Consider the following 24,144-nt stretch of genomic DNA (forward strand, 5'->3'; position numbering starts at 1 on the left):
ACATTATATAAGAAAATGTCCAAGAAAATTCTAAAAACAATGCAACAGACAGCTGTTATAGTGAATGCTACCAAATGCCATATCAAGATGGTGATTCACACTCAATGTCAGCCATTTCCACACAATTTCTGTGGCATTTCCAAGACACACACACACACACAAGACTGCTCAGTTTTATGGCTGCCAATGGAGTGTTATCCCACCAACAAAGATAGATAGATAGACAGACAGATAGACAGATAGCTAGCTAGCTAGCTAGCTAGATAGATAGATAGATAGATAGATAGATAGATAGATAGATAGATAGATAGATAGATAGATAGATAGATAGATAGATAGATAGATAGATAGATAGATAGATAGATAGATAGATAGATAGATAGATAGATAGTGTTGAAAATTGTGATTATTTCCCCTTTATCCTAACCTTAATCTAACCCTAAACCGAAGACCTAACATTAAAGTAGACCCTTGAAGAAGTGAGGACTAGCCAAAATGTCCTCACTTCCATGGTTAAAAACTCAAATTGGTCATCAAAAACATTGCTGAACAAGAACATACGCACACCCACAGACATACATACACAGGCTCACGTACACACAAACACACAAGCACAGACATATACACACCCAAGCAACCACCACCACCACCTCTCCATTGCTATGCTTGAACCACCACCAACACCCTTGTACATCTCTCAACTTGTCTGATGGGCTGCGCACTGAAGAAAAGATGGTGCACTTTGACTCTGACGGTTGCCCCGTTGAAATATTAAACCACGTCTATGGAGGAGAAGGTACTATTGGCCTGGGACATGTACATCGTTGTGTACACTTTGCAGTGCAGCCGCATGATAAAGATGTCTGTGGAAAGTGAATGAGGAATGAGAGAGCAAAAGAAAGAGAGAGAGAGGGAAAGAGAAAGAGAAAGGGAACATTGCACCAGCTCCACAGTTGGAGAACAAACCATTAGCACTCCACCATCAGCATGTGTGAACTGCAGAGAGAAACACCTTCGGGGCTTGTAATGCACCTGCCCAGCTACCTCTCTGCTCCATCCACAGTATTATACAGTATGAAACAATTCTTTTTTTGTTTGTTATCCTCCCTTTATTTTGTCATGCTTTTAATATCAGCTCCATTTCACCCTTTGTAATTTTCGACACCTCAAGCCATTCTCGTCGGCAGGGATTTTGGATGAGTGCTCGATTGTATGTTTCCCTACAGACGTCCTACATTTGCTTTTTTTCAAAGGAGCTCTTTGAATGTTCTATAGCTGCCTGTATATGCAGGGGCACTGTAAGTAAGCATGTGTAAAGTTCGAGCATTATGTGGGGTTTTTTTGTGGGTTTTTTGCATCCCTGGGATTTACAGCAGACTGTAAAATAGTTTGGATAACCTTCATAGGAGAATTTAATCCTGTACCTGTGGTGTATTGCTTTGAGTAGTTTAGAGAGATATTGGACTTTTTAGTACATTTATGCTTGGCATGTGTATATCTCTAGGTTGTGAACAGTATGACTCTTTGAACCCTTTGTCAGTGCCAGCTTCGTATGTGACATTTGAAGCGGTTTATTTTCAAAAATGTATTATTTTATAACTACAAAGAATTATACCCACCTATTATGCTTGTAGTGTCTTTCTGTGCACTTATTGTTGTTGACAAAAGTGTGCGTGATGAAGATAGAAATGTTTAGTTTAAGTTATTTACCACTTTATCATATGTGAAGGGTGAATAGCATGGAGATTGCATATTGTTTTCCCGGTAACATTAAGAATGCTGAATTTACCAGAGAGGTTAATGAGATGGAAAACGAATCTACTGCACATACTGTCGTCAATTTAGTCACTATTGTGCACATCTTGAAATTAAGTAATCACTATTCAATAGGACTGTTGTTTCAGAGAACAAAGGTATTTTTATTTATTTTGCCGATGATGATAAATTGCAGTCTTGGTCAGGGGCAGTTGTACACTGATCAGCCAAAACATTCAAAACCACCTGCCTAATGTTGTGTAGGTCCCCCTTGTGCCACTAAAACAGCTCTGACCCATTGAGGCATGGACTCCACAAGACCTCTGAAGGTTTGCTCAGACGTCCCTACAGACACAATTGGCCTTGTCTGCGGGTGGGAAGCCAGATGTGGGTATGTGTCCTGGTTGCTGCACTAGCTTCTGCTCTGGTTGGTCGGGGCACCTGTTCGGGGGGGAGAGGGAACTGGGAGGAATAGTGTGATCCTCCCGCATGCTACGCCCCCCTGGTGAAACTCCTCATTGTCAGGTGAAAATAAGCAGCTGGTGACTCCATGTATCGGAAAAGGCATGTGGTAGTCTGCAGCCCTCCCTCGATCGGCAGAGGGGGTGGAGTGGTGACCGGTAAAGCTCGGGAGCATGGGGCAGTTGGCCGGATACAACTGAGGAGAAAAAGGGGGAAAAAACAGAGAGAAAAAAAGAAAAACCTCTGAAGATGGCCTCTGGTATCTGGCACCAAAATATTAGCAGCAGATCATTTAAGTCCTGAAAGTTGTGAGGTGGGGCCTCCATGGATCAGACTTGTTTTTCTAGCACATCCCACAGTTGCTACTATATCGTATTGAGATCTGGGGAATTTGGAGGCCAAGGCAACACCTTGAACTCTTTGTCATGTTCCTGAAACCATTCCTAAACAATTTCTGCATTGTGGCAGGATGCATTATCCTGTTGAAAGAGGCCACTGCCTGAATACCATTGCCATGAAGGGGTGTACTTGGTCTGCAATGATGTTTGGGTAGGTGGTACGTGTCAAAGTAACATCCACATGAATGCCAGGACCCAAGGTTTCTCAGCAGAACATTTCCCAGAGCATCACATTGCCTCCGCCGGCTTGCCTTCTTCCCATAGTGCACCCTGGTGCCATCTCTTCCCCAGATAAATGATACACATGCACCTGGCTTTCCACATGATGCAAAAGAAAAGGTGATTCATCACACCAGGCCACCTTCTTCCATTGCTCCATGGTCCAGTTCTAATGCTCACATGCCCATTGTAGGCACTTTAGGCAGTGGACAGGGGTCATCATGAGCACTCTGCAAGCTGCATTGTATTGTGTATCATAGTCAGCATTAACTTTTTCAACAATTTGATATATACTAGCTCTTCTGTGGGATCAGACCAGACGTGCTAGCCTTCGCTATCCACACACATCAGTGAGCCTTGGTCGCACATGACCCTGTCACCGGTTCACCGGTTTTCCTTCCTTGGACCGCTTTTGGTAGGTACTGACCACTACATACTTGGAACACGCCACAAGACCTGTCGTTTTGGAGCTGGTCTGACCCAGTCGTCTAGCCATCACAATTTGGCCCTTGTCAGAGCCGATCAGATCCTTACGCTTGCCTATTTTTCCTGCTTCCAACACATCAACTTCAAGAACTGACTGTTCACTGCTGCCTAATATATCCCACCACTTGACAGATACCATTGTAACGAGATAATCAATGTTATTCACTCACCTGTCAGTGGTTTTAATATTTTTGGCTGATCGGTGTATATTAAGAAATAGGTTCACTTGATCTATCTTTAGCTTCTTTGTGTTATTTAAGTAATAATATTTATTGCCTTATTTGAAAGTACAGTTATTTCCTCGTTAACATGGAGCATATGCTGCTTTTTTAAATGTACTGAATCATGGAGAAACAATTCTGCTTCTAAGACCCTTTGGTCACACCAAGCTGTAGTCCACTGCGATCATTTTAAACTAAGGAAATAGACTGAGAGGAACGTAATTTTCATTTTTATTTCAAAGGCATATCACATTGGTCTTTTGGGTTCGTGCATTGAATTGCTTTTCATCTTTTTAAATTCATCTTGCCGTACAGTACGTCAGCTGTATGAGAAAGCATTGAATACTGTTGTGTTGAAGCTAACTAGCTCTAAGGGGATTTACAGGTTTTGAACTCCTTTATTTCTCTGTTGTTTATCCCATGAGAACACGCTTACATGAGAACATGAAAGGAAAAAAGGAAAGATACATGGAGCTTTCGCTCTATTACCAATGTTATTCTCACCTGAACAGGAACCACATTAGACTCCCATAAAGACATAACAGCCACCTGCATGATCTCTCTTTCTCATCACATTAGTCAACAAGTTTCCTTGAACTCTTCCTACAGCGGCCACATTTATTCTAAATGAGTGTATTAGTGATTGCAACGTCCTCCTAGATGCTAAATTTCGACCAGACCTGTCAATAACCCTGCCGATCAAATTTCCTTTTTCCGGATTCCATCACAGCTGTTGATCGGTGAAACACACCTTAACGATGCAGTTTGAGGGCATCCAGGTGGCATGGCGGTCTACTCCATTGCCCACCAACACGGGGATCGCCGGTTAAAATCCTCGTGTTCCCTCCGGCTTGGTCGGGTGTCCCTACAGACACAATTGGCCGTGTCTGTGGGTGGGAAGCCGGATGTGGGTATGTGTCCTGGTCGCTGCACTAGCACCTCCTCTGGTCGGTCGGGACGCCTGTTCTAGTGGGAGGGGGAACTGGCGTGATCCTCCCACGTGGTATGTCCCCCTGGCGAAACTCGTCACTGTCAGGTGAAAAGAAGTGGCTGACGACTCCACATGTATCGGAGGAGGCATGTAGTAGTCTCTAGCCCTCCCCGGATTGGCAGAGGGGGTAGAGCAGTGACCGGGATGGCTCGGAAGATGCAGTTTGACACATCCAGCCCTGCTTCTCCATGATCCCTCACTCTCGCTTTCTCTCCCTCCCTTTTCCACTCATCTGTTTTGCTGCATCTCCATCTGTCAATATTCACTAGCCATTTCCTTTGCTTTGTTTATTCTTGGCCACTCTCCAGACCCTAAAATAGATTGATAGCTGTCTTAATTGTAAACTCATAGTGTGAGACAGATGGCAAAACCAAGATCAGAATCATCTTCAAAAAGGAACAGCAGGAGGGGGTCTGTCCGCTGTATTTGGAAAGTGTTTAATGTATAGACCTGACAGAGTTGACCACAAATCACCTTTCATTTCAAACTGTTTCCAGTTCTCCTCAGCGTACAGTAGATCTCTGCATTACATTCAGACTACTGCTGCATGTTGCAGGACTTCCTCCAGTCCCATTCCCACTGCCTTTATGGGGAGAAAATTAACACATTGTTATATTTTGTTGTTTCACTTTGAAAATATAATTCATAAAGCCATCCGTTGTAATATGCCGCCAGCCTGTTCACTTCTGTCAGTCGTCATACAGTTTGTCGTAAATGAATTGTGAGACCGTATGGCAAACCTGAATGCTTTGCTGCAGTGATATAGGGGAATGAGCTGAAGTTGGACCACCGGAGTGGAGCAGATGGTTTCTGGTTAATTTAGCATGAACCTTGGACCTGCACCACCTGCACCACAAACTATCCACACAGAGGATTAAAGAGTTAATTGATCACATTTTCCTCCGTGGGACAATAAGGCAATAGTTCTCCATTAAACTGTAGCTGGGACACAAGAGATTTCCCTGCAGGTAGCCAATCAAATTACTTGACAGAGAACCCAATAGGAGACCCTAATCTTCGTCTGATGAGATAACAAATGGCTCGACCAGCATGTAACACATGTAAGATGTAATCTAGATAAAAGATGCCATTTTCTGTTCATTTACCCTTAGATAGGGTTGTGGCATATTAACTTTATAAAATCGTTTTTTTCCGGCAGTGGAGGCTATAACCATGTCCCTTCAGATTAAAAAGCAATCCTCAATTTGGCTTTGGGCAAATTCTTTGTTCAAGGTTACCTCTGTGAACTTAAGATCAGTTGAATAAAGTGGGATAGCAGAACATTTTTCTTTACATGCAAAACCTGCTTAACCTGTTACTCCGATTCAAGTCTGGAAAATTTGAACTCAACCCAAATAAATGAGACCACAGTCTGCATTTTACCTGATGTGCATCCACTCCAGAACCACATTCTACTGTTTTTAGGCCAGAGATAATTTGAGTTAACCAAAATTAATGACTCATCTGTGACGCAGTAGCAAAGCCTTGTAAAGAAGGAAGTCACAGTGATGGAGAGGAAACATTATAGAGGCCTGAAGGTTCCCAGTGCTCCATCACTCATGTGCACCACTGCTGCAGGGCAAGTGCCGCAGGTGGCTGGCAGTGATGGATGCTGGGCCATTGAACAATTTTTCACCTTTTCAAAAATTGTTTAAGAAGCAAGCTGTCAAAAGGCCAATGCATAGCACCAGCTCCGCTTGCTTATCGCCATATTTTAATGTCAGCTCTTGACTGTACCAAGGGGACTCCTGCAAAATTGAAATCATGGTCCTGGTGGGGGCTGTCTGACAGTGCAGTTATGTTGTGGCTGATCAACAAATGCAGGGGGGGGCAGACTTGTCCCTTCAGTCTCTGGGACATATTATCCTTCATCAAAATGGAAAACTGCTGACAAGGACATCTAGAGAAGTAAATTGGTAACTGGCAGCAAATTTCCAGCATCACCCTACCACCAATCAATGTGCCTGTGCTTTAATTTAGAGAAACCAATCTGAGTGATCTAACTGCAGACATGAACGTATGAAAATATGATTCAATAAACCAAAAGAGACATTTATTTTGTCTTGGCCTTTTGCCCCAAGACATATTTATGTGGGACTTGAAAGTGAGAGTGCGACAACTGAATTGGTCATTTTTGATGGCACGATGTCATTAGTGAAACATGACAACAATTATACAGGGTGCTTATACAGTCAAAGCAAAAACGCACTGGTAAAACTGTCGGTGACACTGAGCATGATGACATCAGTGCTATCGCTTACTAATTTTACAGCCATAGATCTTCTTGTGTGGTTTGCTGCCTCTGGGCTTCAACTTTCCCTTTTGCTCTCATTCAGCAATTAGCTTCAAGGTGCCTTTCAGGAAGGCTTTGCAGGGTTACTAATGTGGTCTAAACTGTGGTCTATGTTGTGGCCAATACCACTAATTAACAGCTGCAAGAATTGAATGTGTCTATGTAGGTGTGTGACAATCCCTCCACCTGCAACTCTCCTCCGCCCCAGCCCGATGCTGTTACTGTTTGAACAGACAGAACTGTCTGTTTAATTAACTTGTCAGATGGTCTCTTATAAAAGTGGAGTGATTTTAACACATCCACAAAATGGACAAGAATGCTGGTAATTTAAATCTCATTTTCATGTCATTAAAAAGGTAACAAGTAATTAAATTCCCCTTTTCTCAATCTAAGGACCACAGAGTCCCTCTACGTGGACACGTCAGACACATCACATTTATTCACTAGCCAGGGTAAGTGTGTCTGATGTTGAAAGGTCATAAATACCCAGAAACCATCAGTGGCATCATCATTGATTTGTCTTGGAGCATCAGAAGATGAATATGAACCTCTTGCACTTTGCATCCTTTTGCCAGTAGGTACTCGAACTTTCATAGTGAAAAAGATTCACTTCTGTCAGGAAGACTGAAGTGAGGAGTGTCTGAGAACCTTCAGCTCTCATATTGAGTTCTGCATCTTATTTCCAGGGATGTGAAATGCATGACATTTTACTGTCTGAATAGCTCCACTCTTCCAACATGAACCCCTATTGTCCTAGTCTATGAAGCGTTGCTTAAAAAAATGCTCACTTATTGGTCATGCATCTGCATCAAGGATATTGATTTTGCATTATGAACATGTGGTTATGGGGTTCCCTGAATTTGGCATTGGTTGTAAATTTAATCTGCTCAACTACACAAAACATACTCATGCTTAGGGATTCTTGTAAGTGCTAGCACTTTAATTCCAAACCTTAAAAGTCAGGATTTTACTACATACCTCCTCTACTACTGCATACAGTTGCCACGTTTTTGTCCAACACCCACTGAGATAGAATGTAGGAGACACCTTGTTCTACAGCTATACCATTCCTCTGACTCATTCCACCCAGCTTGCCATCTACACACCAAAACACAACATAGTAGGTCTCTTTCAGGCCACAAACCCAGGATTTTCCTGGATTTCAAATTACCAGGATTGTTGATTAACCACTCTATCCAGTTTTTTCCCCTGCAAAATACCCTCTCAGATACATACATGAAATACAAGGACATCGGAGCCCTTTTTCTGATGATCATCTCCATAAAAACTACATCTTTTACATTCATTGTAAATAAATGGTGAGTGGATTTGATTATGCCAATGTGGTGCTATTTTTCATTTGTTGACAAATACTTGTGCAACACACGGTTGCTTTTTTTGCCATTATTATCAGCACCACTCTGAAGTGACAGATCTGGGGGAAATACGGACCTTGGCCCACGTTACATTCCCCTGGAGAGACCCGCGGCTGTCAAGGTGAAAAGAAAAAGTCGGCTACTCCACGTGTATCCAAGGACACATGTGAAAGTCTTCCCCCTCCCCAACTACTGTAGGGGTCATGCAGTGGTGGAACAGGGAATTGGACGTGTGAAATCAGGGGGGGAAAGTGGAGAAAAAAATGTGCGATTGCGATTGGGAATGTGTGCAAAATGGTCAACTGGATACAATCCCAGAAAATTGCGATGCCGCTGCTTATGGGAAGGTCATCTTGCTGTTTTGTGATCCCAGCAAGATGTCAGGATTCCAGTCCCGTGCCAAACGGGACCCGTCCAACCAGCAACCCCAGTCTGTGCAGAGAGGGAAATTCGGGCCATGTCCACTCTCACCCCATGGATGACTTTGAAATCAAAAGGAAGAAGCCCAACAAGTTCTCAGCTCTTTTAAATCTTTCATGATGATTTAGAAAATGTGTTTGAATTAGATTATATTTGTTAAGCATGCCTGTCATTTTGTTTTATTCCAGGTCTGAAACGAAGCTATACCTGCGACGTGTGTAGCGTCACACTGAACTCAGTGGCACAGTACCATGCACATCTGCAGGGCTCAAAGCACCAAAACAAGTGAGTGGATCTTACTCACACATACCCTGGCAACAGGGCTAATTTCACCCTCTTACCGCAGATACTGAGTGCTTAATGCTACTGCATTAGCATGAGATGTGCCGTTTTCTCTCCTTTCATCCTTGTCCTTGAAATCCCTTGATCCTAAAGAAGCTTTTCCTCTCCAGATATGGTGCATTCCACATAACATGCATACATGATGTTGGTGTTTTAGTGAGAGCTGCTTCCTAAGACACAAATATCAGGGGGGGGGGGGGTCACTGTCGGCATCCATGAATGTTTTCTCCCTTAAGATCAGTCTTATCAAAAGCAATTAGTTTTAAAGGGAAAATTCGTATAACTGAGCCATTTGCCCACTTCTTTCACACTGCCGCTAATTGGCTGTTGTGCCTAGAGGAACTAATCTCGAACCCAGAGTCAACAAGCTCTATCAGACACAACTAATATCCACAAATCACGCTACAACAGGCCTTGACCTACAAGTAACAACCAACCACCAATTTCAAATAAGAATCTGTGTATACACTAACCTGTTCCTCAGAATGAGAGTCACGGCCGGTATCTGGGGGGAGTAGTGTGATCCTCCCACGTGATACATCCCCCCGGCGAAATTCCTCACTGCCGGGTGAAAAAAATGGCTGGCGACTCCACATGTATCAGAGGAGACATGTGGTAGTCTGCAGTCCTCCCCAGATCAGCAAAGAGGGCGGAGCAGCAACCGGGTCGGTTCAGAAGATTGGGGTAATTGGCCGGATACAACTGGGGAGAAAAGGGGGGGGAAATACTTCATTTTTAAATGTACTATTATAGGAGCATGTGTTTACTGTCTACATTATTAATCAATGTTTTATTAAAAATCGCTGGTCAAGGATGTTTAGTATCTAACTGTGTGTGTATTTTACAAGGCTCAGATGTCCTGTTGCTAAGCTCATACTCATTTTGTCACCTCCCCCCCATCACCCGGACCGTCAGCACCCCTTTCAGGACGAGTGTAGTTTTCTTTAGCCTTGATCTTTTCTGGGATGTTCTGTCAGCAAACTGTGTGCGGGTTCAGCGTAGCCCTTGCAAGTAGGTGAGAAGTGATGGGCCTTACATGGTGCATGTCCTGGAATTAATTCCCCCTGCTGGGCACTTGCTGGCTGTGCACATCCATAGGGATACAGGCATCAGGAGACGTGACATGCCGTTTAAGAGCCCAGTGCTTTAGTCACGGTTGCCTGCGCTGTCTTGTCAGAGCCAGTGGCATTCCATACAGATCCCCCTTACCGTCAACACCCGCCACACACACATCCCCACCCTCCTTTCAGTGGAGCCTGAGCTCTCACAGGCATGCCTGATTCAGACCATACGCATCCCCCTGCAACCAGCCTGATTTCATCCACATCGCCTACAGTAGCCTGTGTTGCGTGTATATGTATAGGTCACAGCTTGGTGCTAGCTGGCACAGATAGTATAAAGACACATCTTTACACACTACAGAAAGGGGGTTAGGGAAGCTGGTGATGTTGATGCTTTATGTCTCTTGTGACCTTCATCTTTGCAATGGCAAAACAAGGACGTACCTTGTTAGAGATGTGAAGCACAGCTGTTGTAGAGTGCAAGCAAGAAAAAACTCGGCGAATTTGTGTTCAAGTGGACTTTGGGCATGTGTAAAGGTTGTGTTTTGAGGGCTCTCAACCCAATGCAGAGACCACATCTCTTTTTAGAGCATATGCTGTAAGGGCTCCTCTTCCCTCCAAAGCTGAATCCATTTCAGTTTTTGCTGAAGCCCACGACTCATTAATAGACCTCTAAAGCCTCTTAAGACCTCGTTTTTTAGTAATTTGCTGTCTTTTTATGGATTATCTAAATGATTATACCTATTCTTTTTACTTGATATATGTCGTTAGTCTCTGTACAGCACTTTGGTCATCATTAGTTGTGTTTAAATGTGCTTTATGAATAAAGTTGACTTGACTTGACAAAAGCACGACATACATTTTATGGCCCAATAAGTGATTCCAGATCCAACCCTGTTTCAGTCTGATGGAAAAACACACAGAGTTTAAAATAATTACCTTTAACTATGTTTAACGCTAATATTGACTCGTCACTTTTGAGGATTGCTCTCCTATGCATTTCTAGATTGGTTGAGGTGGCTTTAAATTCATTTTGAAGCTGCATTAGGAAATCGCTAGGAGTTCTTAGCTTGGCATAAGCTAAGAACTATTTTCCCCTTTATTTATGCTTATGTAGTCCGGGGATGCAACCTTTGAAGTATGATTGTTAGCAAAATAATTCTTAAAATTCATTAACTTGTTAAATTATGTAATAACCCGGTCATATGTAGCTTTTACTTATTATGATTATGATAATTATGATTATGGTGATGATGATGATGATGATGATGATTATTATTATTATTATTATTATTACCTTCACCTATTATTATTACACCTCCACACCTGATGGTATTAATAAAAATACAAAGAAAAAAAACGATTTTATGCACCCTATGACCTATGCCTTTGTGCACTGCCTGTTCACACCTATGTCCTATCGGACTTGAACCTAGTTTTTTGGCGCTTACTTGCGTTGTCACCTCCTGACTAGATCCTTACTTGTGTTGTATTAACTCTCAGATGTATGTCACTTTGGATAAAACTGTCTGCTAAATGAAATTTTACCATTGTAACACTATTATTATTATTATTATTATTATCTTACATTACATTTGATTTGCACCTCTCAGGTACCCAAGTTCATATTACAGTGTAGAAAGAGAAAAATTAACAATGAAACAGAATTTAACACAACTAAACAAAACCAAAATGAACAAGACAAGAAATAGAGGGCCAAGCAGCAGGTCAGAGCGTTGGTACAGCGAATGAGACCGGGGGAAGGCTTATATTTTATAAGTATATTGATTGGCAACTGGCTCCAAAACCCTATTCATTTTCATCACAGGTGAAAAATAAATAGATCGGGATGGATTGCGAGGGCTCCATATTAATGACAACACTGTTGAGGTCGATGTTCCACCAACCAATAAGAATGAAAGAGGGATGTGACCAGAGAGATAATGAAGGCTCAATCCACCTTCTCAAAGCAGAAAGGAGAAATTAAAAAAATTAGGGAAAATGAATCAATAAACAGTTTTGATAACAGTTTTGCTATGCTTGTATTATCACAATACACATATAAAAAGAAACAGAGAAAGCAAGACAAAAAAAAACCTTTTTTTGTATCAGAGCCCAGCTGCTTCACCCCCAGTGCTAGCGCTAGCAACATAGCTTACTCCATAGGTGCTCTGTAAGTACGAGGCTAATGGGGACATGATTCACTAAAGACTTCTAAGCAGCTAATAGCAAGACGAAAAATTGTATGGGCCATCTGAGGGTGACTCACAAGGGCCTGAGAGCATTTTTAGGCATAGTTGAAATCACTTGGTTTTCATTTTCAAACCTCTTAAGCCTCGCCAAACGCAATTTAACTTTAGCACACTGCTGTAAAAAAAAATAATTATTTCTTCGCTCTCCACCTGCCCGTGTAGAGACTATCCATCCCTGAGTATGTGAATGAATGAGTCTCTTTCCAGGTCTATGACTTACAAGGGCCAAAATTGTAGTGTTTAAAAATGTATACAGTTTGTTTTTGAGGCATTACTTGCAGAGAGCTTGTCAGATGTCATTTGTTCACTCCTTGGAGTAGTTGTATAATCTAACTTCACATACTGCCACCTTATCAACAAAAAAAATTGTTTTTTTTTCTCTTTTAAAGCAGATTTTTACAGATACTGTGTAATATGTGATTCATATTCTCATTTTCATGGGTTCACTGATGGTGATGTTTCTGCTAAGTAGACCGACAGCGTAGCTTAGGTTAGTAGGTTACAGGACACAGCATGCCATGTAAATGGTCACACTGATGAAAACACAAGCAGAGAGATAGATCTATGTAAGAGAGGTTCATTAATCTGTGTGTTATTATGAAACTATGCCTACAACCCATTTCCTTACATAGCCCCTTCATTTCTACATTGAACTGAAGCCAGAAAGGCAGTTAGAGGATTGAATTTTAACTCAGTAGGAGGAAATAATTTACTTATTCATGACAATGGCACTAATGAGAAGTCTGATCAATACTCTGTTTAACAAGCCAGCTTTACGAGTACTTAAACTCGGATACGTTAGCCCTCTCCCTGGCTGCTGTCATCCGAAGCAGAGGCCCACCATAATAGTGTTCTCCTGTAATATATTGAACTAATTTGAACCACCTCTGCCTACACTCATCCAAGAGCCCACTTCACTTGCTCGGTTTTCGAATTTGTGCTTTGACCCGGCTTCAATTTCTTTATTTTCTTCCTGACGGAAATATCCCAGAGCCTTGGTGTGGAGCCGGGGGGAGAGGTTGGGTTCTGTGCTGAGTGCAGCAGAGTCGATAAGAGACGCTCGGCTGATATGACCAGTTAACCTCTGGATTAGGGAAGCTGCTTTAAAACGGTAATACACCTAGAAGACGTTTAAAGTACCAACTGACTGGAAAAAGACTCCTCATCACATGTTATTTAACGACTGATTTTCACGGATTACGGTGGGGAAAAGCACACCGGTTGTGACGGCAAGTCATGTCACCGAGGCGCACACTCCTGCCGACGAGCTCAGACTTTTCCAGATTCCGGTTGTAAAAATTAAACATTTTTTGATATTGTTGTGACCGCTTTGACCAATTGAAGATAACGTGATGCCATTATCTTCAAATAAGATAATGCGATGTTGTCATCATCAACCAAGATAACATGATGCCGTTATCTTCAACCACAGAATTACGTGACCAGTTTAGAACGGTACAGTCTCTCCACGATCTTGAAAATCAGTCGTCATGGCCAAATTGGGATTATGTCTGGCCTTTAAAATCCTCTCATGTGTTCCCAACTATAGCCATCTCTTTTCCCCACTCTCTCTCTGCTTCTTCTTTTTTCATTTTTTGTTTTTGTTGATTTTTCCTCCCCTTCTCCACAACAATTATACCTAGCCAATTACCCCACTCTTTCAAGCCATTCCGGTCGCATCTCTGCCCCCTCTGCTGATCCAGGGAGGGCTGCAGACTACCACATGTATCCTCCAATACATGTGGAGTCGCCAGCCGCTTCTTTTCAGCTGACAGTGAGGAGTTTCACCAGGGGGACGTAGCATGTGGGGGGATCACGCTATTGCCCCCAGTTACCCCCGCCCTTGAACAGGCACCCCGACCGACCAGAGGAGACGCTAGTGCAGCGACCAGGAAACATACCCGCATCCAGCTTCCCACCTGGAGACACGGCCAATTGTGTCTGTAGGGACACCTGAACAAGCTGGAGGTAACACGGGGATTCGAACCAGCGATCCCCGTGTTGGTAGGCAACGGAATAGACTGCCATGCCACCCAGACATCCTCTCTCTGCTTCTTTAATCAGTTCAACTCAATATGCTTAATTGGCATGACTGTCACAAACAACAATCAACCAAAGCACACCCAAATAACACGTCATAGATATGGTGACAAAACATTACATAACCTGAAAATCATAGACAACGACATGATAAATAAAGGACTAAAATATTGATATAATTACAATTCTCTCCCTCCCACCTCTTCTCGGACCCTCCAGACCCCCTCTCACTTTCACACAAAGCCATGGACAGAGACAAATCATTCATTTATTTACGAATGCGGGGATCTATAACGTCGTTTCAACCTGTTTAACCCCCGCAGTTGTTTGACCTCACAATAGGTTAACAGGATTTCTCTTTACTCGTCTGTAACAACCAAGTTGTGTATCGAAGGTGGTTCAATGAAGGACTTTTATAGACTCACTATTTGGAGAGCTCACAGGCATTTTGTGGTCATTCCAGCGTTTTGGGTTGTTTTTCATTACCAAAATATTGCAGGGGAAGCCAGGGAAAAGGGGTTTTTGTCTGAGTCACATCAATTCTCAGTTTAAAGGCCTCCCCCTGTGATCTCAGCATCCCATTAGAAATTTCAATCTTCCCTGTGAGCAGTCTCTTTCTCCAGGAAATTGCAGTTCAAGGTAAAATGAGGTTGAGGTGTACAGCAGGTGGTATAGGGCAAGAATACACATCACTGCTGCTTTCATATCACACATACATATGTGGCTCTTTCTGGTTTGGATATTCTTAGAATAATTTAGTTCCTCACCTAAAATCCATTTCTATTTGGTCCTAACCCCCCTTCATGACACCCTTTTCATGCACAAAACCTGTGTATTACATGGGGTACTGAAGAAGAAGAAAGCCACTTTAGTTTGGCATGTATTCTTACAACAAATTGTATTCTTACAATGAAATGTGTTCTTTGCATTTAACCCATCCTATTGTATAGGAGCAGTGGGCAGCTGCAGTGCCTGAGGACCAACTCTAATTCTTCTTTCCATTGCCTTGGTCAGGGGCACAGGCAAGAGTATTAACCCTAACATGCATGTCTTTTTGATGGTGGGAGGAAACCGGAGTACCCAGAGGAAACCCACGCACACATGGGGAGAACATGCAAACTCCACACAGAAACGCCCTGAGACAGCCTGGTGTTCGAACCCAGGACCTTCTTGCTGTGAGGCACCAGTGCTAACCACTGGGCCACCGTGCCACCCAATTACCAAACATGGGTTCAACCTGTGTTTGATCATCCAGTTAGTAGCAGGTCGTTGCTGTTGACGTGAGACTCGGGTCCACAAATTTAGTTGCAAACATGTCAACACCCTACTCAACAGGGTGATCACTCTTCAACGCCATTAAAAGTGTCTGTTTCAGTATTTTTGTTTACATTGGAGATTCAACATGGTAGACAGTGGGAATGATCTGGTGTTTGGTCAGCAGTCCTTAACTTTATAGAAATTAATGTCTTTATTTGGTCATCATCATGGGGGAATTCACTGATCAATGGTTTCGGGTTCATGCATTCACCAGTTCAGCCGCCTGACATGTCTTTGAATTTCACCACTTTCCTTTCACTCATCCATGATGCCCAATTTACTACTCATACTGTCTGTGCCCCACGTCTCATCACAGTCATTACTGTCTTGCGGGCAGTGGTTTTCTTTCTTTTTTTTCTTTCTTTTTTTTGCTTGCAAAATGTGTTTTTATTGCCACATTCTGCTTGAAATATACAGGAATTACTCAATCAACTGGAATCAAAGACATACTCATTCAGTTACTCAGTCAAACATTAGTAAACTCTCATCCCTCTGACTTAATCTTTGCTCTAGCTGATGTATCGTTGGAAGTGTCAAACTCTCAGTAGTTAATAATTCAAAAAAGAAGAAGAAAACCTGGGTGGGCTATTATTTTTCTTTTTCATTTTGTGTGGTTTTGAAATGTTGATTTCAGCCTGTGCCATCGGTATATGAAGTTGTGTCCACATAGGGATTGATACTTCTTGAAATTAAATGTACAGGTAACGCTAAAAGTGTCAAATCTGCTATATAATTTTCTGAGGACATTGTGCATACACATTGACTTTTGGCCTTCCGTACTTAAGGCCACCTGACAGCAGACAGTTGCTCTGGGGGTTACTGACAGGTCTGTTCAGAGTCGTCCTTTGGCGCTATCACAAACATGGTACTCAATTCTGGATGCCACGTGTCACTCGGGGAGGAATTCAGCGCCTTGAGGGTGTATGCAGCATGCCATAAAATCTCCACCAATGTCAGCACCATCCTTCTCTCTCGCTAACGCATTTCAGACATACACAGTACATGCATGTATGTAAATAGTCATGACTTCAAAGCCAGAAAGAATGCTCGTTATTCAGTCTGCTCATGTTTATTGCCATGCAGAGCGGTGCAAGGCAGCAACATATTTTATATCTGTTCAATGGTTGCAGAATTAAGCTGCCTGCATGCATAATGTGTACAGTATGCACAAGATATAATTCCTATCAACCGTCTGCTACAGAGGGTGGATAAAGCTAGGAGGCGTTTGTTTGGGCAGGGGCAGGCAGCATACAATTTGTCAAATGCAGCAAAAATTGCCATAAGGGGGTATCCTGGTGAGACCATCAATCTGTATCAAGCCAGAGATTAGCAAAGGGCAAATTGATTGGCTAAGGCAAATTGATTAACAGAGAGCGGCTGGGAAAAATGTTTCAAAACTAGGTTCCCCTCGTTTGTGAAAAATAAAATTAGAATTATAGTTAACATTTAAGGAAATTCATGTTACTTAAGGGGCCTGACTGGTTGGCAAAATAATACTTCTATAAGCAATCATATTGTTGATGATCATCTTCCTTTATGGGGGGCTGAATGATGAATTAAAAGGTCGTTATATTTATTCAGATTGAAAAAAAACCCTACAGAAACTAGAATATATATGAATATGTATGGAATAGCATCTTGGAAGCTGACAGTGATTTTAAGCACTTTGTTTTTGAAGGTGCTGGAATGCTAAATATTGAGCAAAACACATTGTGTACTGAAGCAGAAAACCACCAGGATTTGGGAGGGGGCAATTTCCCTTCACGCATCCCCTGTATGATGGCTTTGTGATTTATAACAGTGCACAGAGGCGACTTTACAGAGGGCTGGGCCATGGTTTTATGCCATGTGCCCATTAGTTGCTCACTGGAGAGACAAACCACTTTACGCCTCTGAATAAGGTAGCTATCATCAGTGACAAGAGCAGCTCCCAGACACAGCCGTCAGAGATGAGATAAGACGAAAAGAGGGAAGAAACAATGCAACCGAGGGGCCGCCAGATTGTCACACGTTTACTATTCAAGCTCCATTTCCCACATCATCAGCTCTCTAATTAATTCCCAAAGCACCGGGACATAGCTTGAGGACCCAACTGGTGCCGAAGCAGAAATAAGTGAGCCTCCAGATGGGATGAGACCCCATCGGTGCACCTGCTGACTCTCTTTATATATCTATCGAATTCTCTACCTCTCGCTGATATTCTCTTCTCTTGCCACAGTGCCACAGAAGCAATACTAACCCCCATTTCTGTTCATTTGCTGCCATTCACTGCTTATCATATATTCACTTTGTTCTTTGTGGAAGTAATCGGAAATCATCTCTCCGACTGAAGTAGGCTACTCCATATGCACTCCATGCAGATATGTGGGAAGAAAAACATCCCTCTGAGGATGGCCCTTTCGACATATATATTTTCAGTGTTGTGGAAAACAAAAAGGGAATTCTTGATTTTCATTCCCATGTCTTTCCCTTTCACGTGCACAGCTTCACAGCTGACATCTGCTGAGACAGCTCACAGCAAAATCTTATCATCAACATCCCCAATTAATCCATAATGAAACGTGTGAAACTCACCGGAATTTTCATGCTGTACTTTTTGCATGCTACCTTTCTATTTGCAAATCCAGTATTGTGCAGTGAAATAGTCTCGGGACAGGTGACTTCCTTCCTCCAACACGGCGACAGACAATTACAGTCTGCAACTCGGTGGAAACTGAGAGGCTGTTTACCACTGAGGGCAAATTAACTTCAAAGGAATTTCCAAATGTCCGTGTGGAATGCTGGCATGGGGATGAATTATGCATAACTAATGCTTCACTTGAGAAATGTGCTGACACAATTTGTCACACACCATATGAACTTAAGTTGCAAGAGTAGCCACAAGTATAGGGTCAGTGCAATCAGGTGGTATGGTTTTGCTGGCCCGTTGGGAGTTGTGGAGCTGTGTAACTTAACACCCACATCATGGTGAATTACTTATGAGCCCCTTTCCCTTAAGAAGAAAGCTGGCAACCAAGATATAGTAGCTGTAAGAAAATTTCACTCAGGTTTTTGAATCTGTGGATGTGCACATATGTCTGTGCTTGTGTGTGTGTGTGTGTGTGCAGGATTTTGCAGTGCTAGTGGGATTTGAAGACTGGGCTTTAGGCCACATATCATTCCCAAGCTCCTTTAAAAGCCTGTCCAGCTGTCATTTTGGGGAAGATACACATTTGAGCACTGACATTTTGATGGAGGGGATGGCAAATAGTGGAGAGGATCTTAGACGCTCGTACTTCTTTTAGTGAAGCAGGAGGATTTGAATTATTAGTTTCCATTTAAACCAAATGGTTGCCAGAACATTGTAAGACGGATCTCAGAGAGCCTTCACCCGACTGATTAAACTGCTCAAACTACTTGAGCTGCGGTGCAAAGGAAATGATGCTGTGCTTGAGCGGAAGGTCTTCAACAAAGACGCTTACAGAGGACATCAACGTGAAGAACAAAGCCACAAAGGGGCAGTTTTAACAATCAGCTTGCAGTAAAATTATATAGACAGTGTGATTATAAATTTTTTTTGTCACCCCTGGTACAGCAGGTGGGAGGTGATGATGATGATGACGATGGTTAGTTGCATTTTCCCCTGGAAGAAAGAAAAATCAATTTCTCCCTCAAAGCGGCTGTGTGATGTGACTTTTTTTTTAAATTTCTCACAAAGACAATCAGTTCCACAATCCTAGGTCAGTACCAACATGTTCATCTCAAATATGTTAAAATAAAAAAAAAGGTTTATTACTCATTTCAATATGGTCTTGGTCATAGTTGATTTATAATCTAGTTGTTGATCAGAAAATAAAAAATCGACTAATGCTAAGGCACAGGGGCTTAGTATTTAGCACTTTTGCCAATCACACCAAGAGGGTCCTGACATCAACACCAGACCTTCTGCATGAATTTTTTTCCATGTTCTCCTTGTATTTGCATAGGATTCCTCTAGGTACTACAGTTTCCTCCCACAGTCCAAAGGTATGTATGTAAGGTCCCCCACATACTGTGAATTCTGTTGTTCCAGACAAATTTTTCAAGTCGTGGGACAACTAATTTGTCATGAATGATGGTCGAGTCTGCTGTCTTGGGTGGTTCAGGGTGCGCAGCTGACACAGTGCCGGCCCACAGATTTGTAGGCTTCGACCAAGTTTTAGCGGTGTCAGTAAATTTAGGCTGTGTTTGTGTAGTGTGGCAGAGGGATATGTCGATAGACACTACAGCCATGACACCATCCTAGCAGGAGCATGGTAGAAAATAACCACATCCTAGCATGCCAGCTATGGACAGAACGTAAACATGATGAATGTTTGCAAATCCCCCTTTTCTTTTTATTTTCAGGTTTCTCAAGGTAAAAACTTGGCATTATTGATGCAACTGCATGATTTCTTCTGGGAGACCATTTTGAATGCCTTTTTTTTTGGCATCATAAGGCACAGTCGGCTTGCTTCCAGCTAATGTAGATCATATAACTTTGTTTTTCAACTAATCGCACAAGCTGTAGTCCAGTCAAATTTAGTTGAATAGCCGTAAATCACAAAGTAGCCTCGAAGGGCTTTACAGTCAGCACAATATACAATAATATATGGCACCCTCTATCCTTTGACCCTAGATGTGAATGAGGAAAAACTCCACAAGAAAACCTTATCAGGGGTGTCCGGGTAGCGTAGCGGTCTATTCCATTGCCTACCAACACGGGGATCGCCAGTTCGAGTCCCCGTGTTATCTCCGGCTTGGTTGGGCCTCCCTACAGACACATTTGGCTGTGTCTGCAGGTGGGAAGCTGGATGTGGGTATGTGCCTGTTTGGGGGGGGGAACTGGGGGGAATAGCATGATCCTCCCACGTGCTACGTCCTGGCGAAACTCCTCACTGTCAGGTAAAAAGAAGCAGCTGGCAACTCCACATGTATCGGAGGAAGCATGTGGTAGTCTGCAGCCCTCGCCAGCTCGGCAGAGGGGGTGAAACAGTGACTGGGATGGCTCAGAAGAGTGGGATAGTTGGCCAAATTCAATTAGGGAGGAAAAAAAAAGGGGGGGACAAATGGGAGAAACCTCAGGGAGAGCAACAGAGGAGGGAGCCCTCTTCCAGGACAGACAGACATGCAATAGTACTGTAGTTTCACTTCAACACACAGTCTGACAGGAGGGCTCTACCATGACTTTACCTTTTTCCCATCATACAGCATGATAGACAATAGTAAATGTTCCAGACTGTCACAGTCGCATAATGTGTGGGATTGATTGGGTGTGTGGGCCCTGGGGTGGTCTGGTAAACTGTCATGGGTGTCTCCCCCCTTCTTTCCACCCAGTGATTGCCAGGATAGCTTCCAGCACCATGTGACCCTGAACTGGATTAAGTGGATACAAAACTGAACGGTTAAATGAACCATACTTCTGAGACCTCCGCAATTAGACACTCCATATTTCAGCCTGGGTTTTTCTCATACAGTACATCAACCCATTAGATTTGGTTTCATTTTAAAAATGGGCGCTGTAGAATGCCTCAAAGGACAAATTTAACCTCTTGAATGAAATCGTTTTGCTGCATGTTTTATCAGGAGAATTACGGGAACATATGGAGAATTAAGTGTAGCTGTGGAAAAATGAGGCCCCCTTAAAGTCAAGCATTGCCTGAAGTACGCGGCAAGGAGGGGAGGCACAAATGGTCGATTTGTAGAAACATCTCGGGGGGTGGAGGGCTCTGGCGGTGTGTGTGTGTGTGTGTGTGTGTGTGTGTGTGTCTGTGTGTGCATGTGTGTTTGTGTGTGTGTGTGTGTGTGTGGGGTGCACAGGCTTCAAAAAAACCACAATCACATGTTAAACTGCAGTCATAAGCCTACATATTCCCAACAATGTAAGATTTTCTTACACCAGCATATTAAAAAACCATTTGAGAATGCAGAAAACAAAGGGAGAAATAATATCTCTATTTTTATGGTTTAGTTTTGTGGTTAAACGCTACTTTTGAAAATAATATAATAGCATCATTTTTTAGTATTCCCATACTTCGGATGCTTTTGATGTGTTAAGAATTCATTTTATTGCAATATTCATTCACTACGCTGTCAACAAAACAGGGTGAGTAAGTCTCTAATATGGATTGAATTCAATGTATTTTACTTTGTATGTACTGAATTGCCTTGAGTAAGATATATCACATATTATATCACCTTAAAGCCAAAGGATCTGATTCTTTAAAAGTTTGACATGTCCTTGCATTGTAGAAGCAATCAACCTCTTGCTGATGTGTGGCATTGTAAATATGTAGATTATTCAGGGAAAATTAATTTTCTTACACCATGGGTTTTATTTTTTGTAGAATTTGCAACCATGCATATTGGTTATGGTATTATTTTACACACTGGCTTCTTAAGGGAGATTTTGGACATTATACTACCTCTAGACACGGCTTTATAAAGCCGTCTTACAAGGGCAACTGTAAACCTGTCCTTTCAGGGATCAGGAACACTTTGAAATGAAATATCGTTTCCCTCCGGCCCACAGCAGTGCAACCCAAAGTCAAAAACACATATCCAAAAACTGCAAGAACTGCAAGAACACATATATCCAAACTAAACAAAAAAATCACGGTCTAAGAGAACGAACGCCAGCCAGGACGGCTGTCAGAACAGCCAGTGTGCATGGGCTAGCAGTTAGCTTAGCCTGCCCCGCGTCCACGTCCTGTCAGACCTCCTTCGGTGTTTCCTCTTCGGGCACAGCTCCAGGAGGGCCGTGGTCCCTGGGCCCACCAGACGCAGCAGACCAAGCTCCCTCAGCCGATCCAACATTAGCTCTCCCAGCCAGACACCTTCGACACACCTCCCTGCGCTCCACATGATGACACTGAAAACACAGTCAATGATAGGTGAGGCTGCTACTAGACCGCCCTCAGTGTTACCTCCGCGGGCACAGCTCCGGGCAGGGCCGTGGTCCCTGGGTCCATACTCCACAGGATACAGCAGACCAAGCTCTCCCAGCCAATCGAGCGCCAGCTCTTCCAGCCAAAAACAAAGAAACAACTTAGACGTGGACAAAAGACACAGCATGGACAGTACTGGGTGAGGCCGCCGCAAACGTGAATTCACGCCGCCATCAACAAGAGCAACAAAATTTAGTTCGTCAGTTAGACTGTAGACATAATTTCCCATTATATATGACTTCTCTGTTGTGCTGGCTTGGCATGTACTTTGAATGGTTACTATGGGCTGCTCACTTCTGCAAGTTGAACCAGGAAGTAGCTCAGCAATATGGTGAATCGATTATATTGGACATTTTTGGGGATAGGTTTTGACTTGCAGTTTGGTTTTCACCTCCAAATTCATTAAATGCATAATTGGGTTCAGTTGGAGTTGTTAAAACATGTCTGGCTTATATGTTCAGATGCCCCATCGGACAATGTTGTAAATCTGTGTCCAATGGTGTCTCATGTCCGAAATCTCCAAAATGAAGCCGGTGAGGGAAACAATATCATATAAACGATGGCAAAAACTTCGAAATCAGACCCAGGTTGTATAAAAACATAATGTCCTGTAAGCATATGCGATATTTTTTTGTTGTGTATTATCATTAATGCCCTTCCCTCTCTCTCTCCTTGACAGCTTGAAGAATCAGATATGTGTTCAGTGAATGTTGGATGAAGAGAAAAACAAACAACCATTCTAGATTGATGTCAGACAAGCTGTGGTCAGCTTGCCCTACTTCTTCTGCCTCTACCCTGCTTCCTACCCTCACACACACACACGCACACATGCACACGCATACACGTCTTTAGCTCCTTCATTTTCTCTTTCAATCTGCCAGTTTTGGCATACCAGGCACTGGAAGGAATAGAGATTTTCTAACACTCTGGTACCACATAAACCCTCACCTGTAAATATGTCCAGCTTCCACACAGTTCATCCCATTCCCAGCCACTTTTGAAAACATGACTGTTGACATTCCACAGCAACTGTCTCTGTTTACCTTTTTTTTTTATTATTTCTGTTGTTTTATCAGTCAGTCACTGGACTGAGTGTGTTAAAGTGGACCCAGCACATGGCAGCCTCTTTATAAAGTGTGGACTAGTTTGTACTTTCTTCTATAAGAAAACAGGAGAGGAATACCGCAAGTGAAGTTTTAATTTGAGGGTACAAGTTACCTTCTTTTTTTTTCTGTATTATGTTCGAGATAATGTTGTTTGCTTTTGTTTGAATGGGAAAAAAAGACTTATTTATTTGAAGATAAAAGACGATATACTTGCAATCGAACGTTTGTGAACTTATCCATGGGAGAATCATTATTTTCTGCACTCAGATATAGTGCACACAATCTAAGTTTATTGTAATGCGCTTAGGGTGTACATACTGGAAACTCACAGTGGATCAAAATGTCGATTGGCTAAAGGGGTTCATGGCAATAAGTAGACTAGCTGGACGTGACTGTAGGTTGTGATTGTATTGTGTTCTACTGGCACTATTGAACAATAAATTACGTTGTGTCTGGTGGGG

At 42.6% G+C, this 24,144-nt stretch overlaps 1 protein-coding gene across 1 annotated transcript in view; it reads left to right on the forward strand.

The window, feature by feature from the left end:
- The window catches only part of zmat4a (zinc finger, matrin-type 4a), a 153,837-nt gene extending 136,091 nt beyond the window's left edge, over positions 1 to 17,746 (forward strand). The window contains exons 6-7 of the mRNA XM_056279595.1: positions 8,810 to 8,906; positions 17,713 to 17,746. Coding sequence (XP_056135570.1) covers positions 8,810 to 8,906; positions 17,713 to 17,746 — 131 coding nt within the window. The remainder of the gene's footprint in view (positions 1 to 8,809; positions 8,907 to 17,712) is intronic.
- The last annotated feature ends 6,398 nt before the right edge of the window (positions 17,747 to 24,144 follow it).

The sequence above is a fragment of the Lampris incognitus genome, chromosome 1, assembly GCF_029633865.1.
Source record: "Lampris incognitus isolate fLamInc1 chromosome 1, fLamInc1.hap2, whole genome shotgun sequence".
Lineage (NCBI taxonomy): Eukaryota > Metazoa > Chordata > Actinopteri > Lampriformes > Lampridae > Lampris > Lampris incognitus.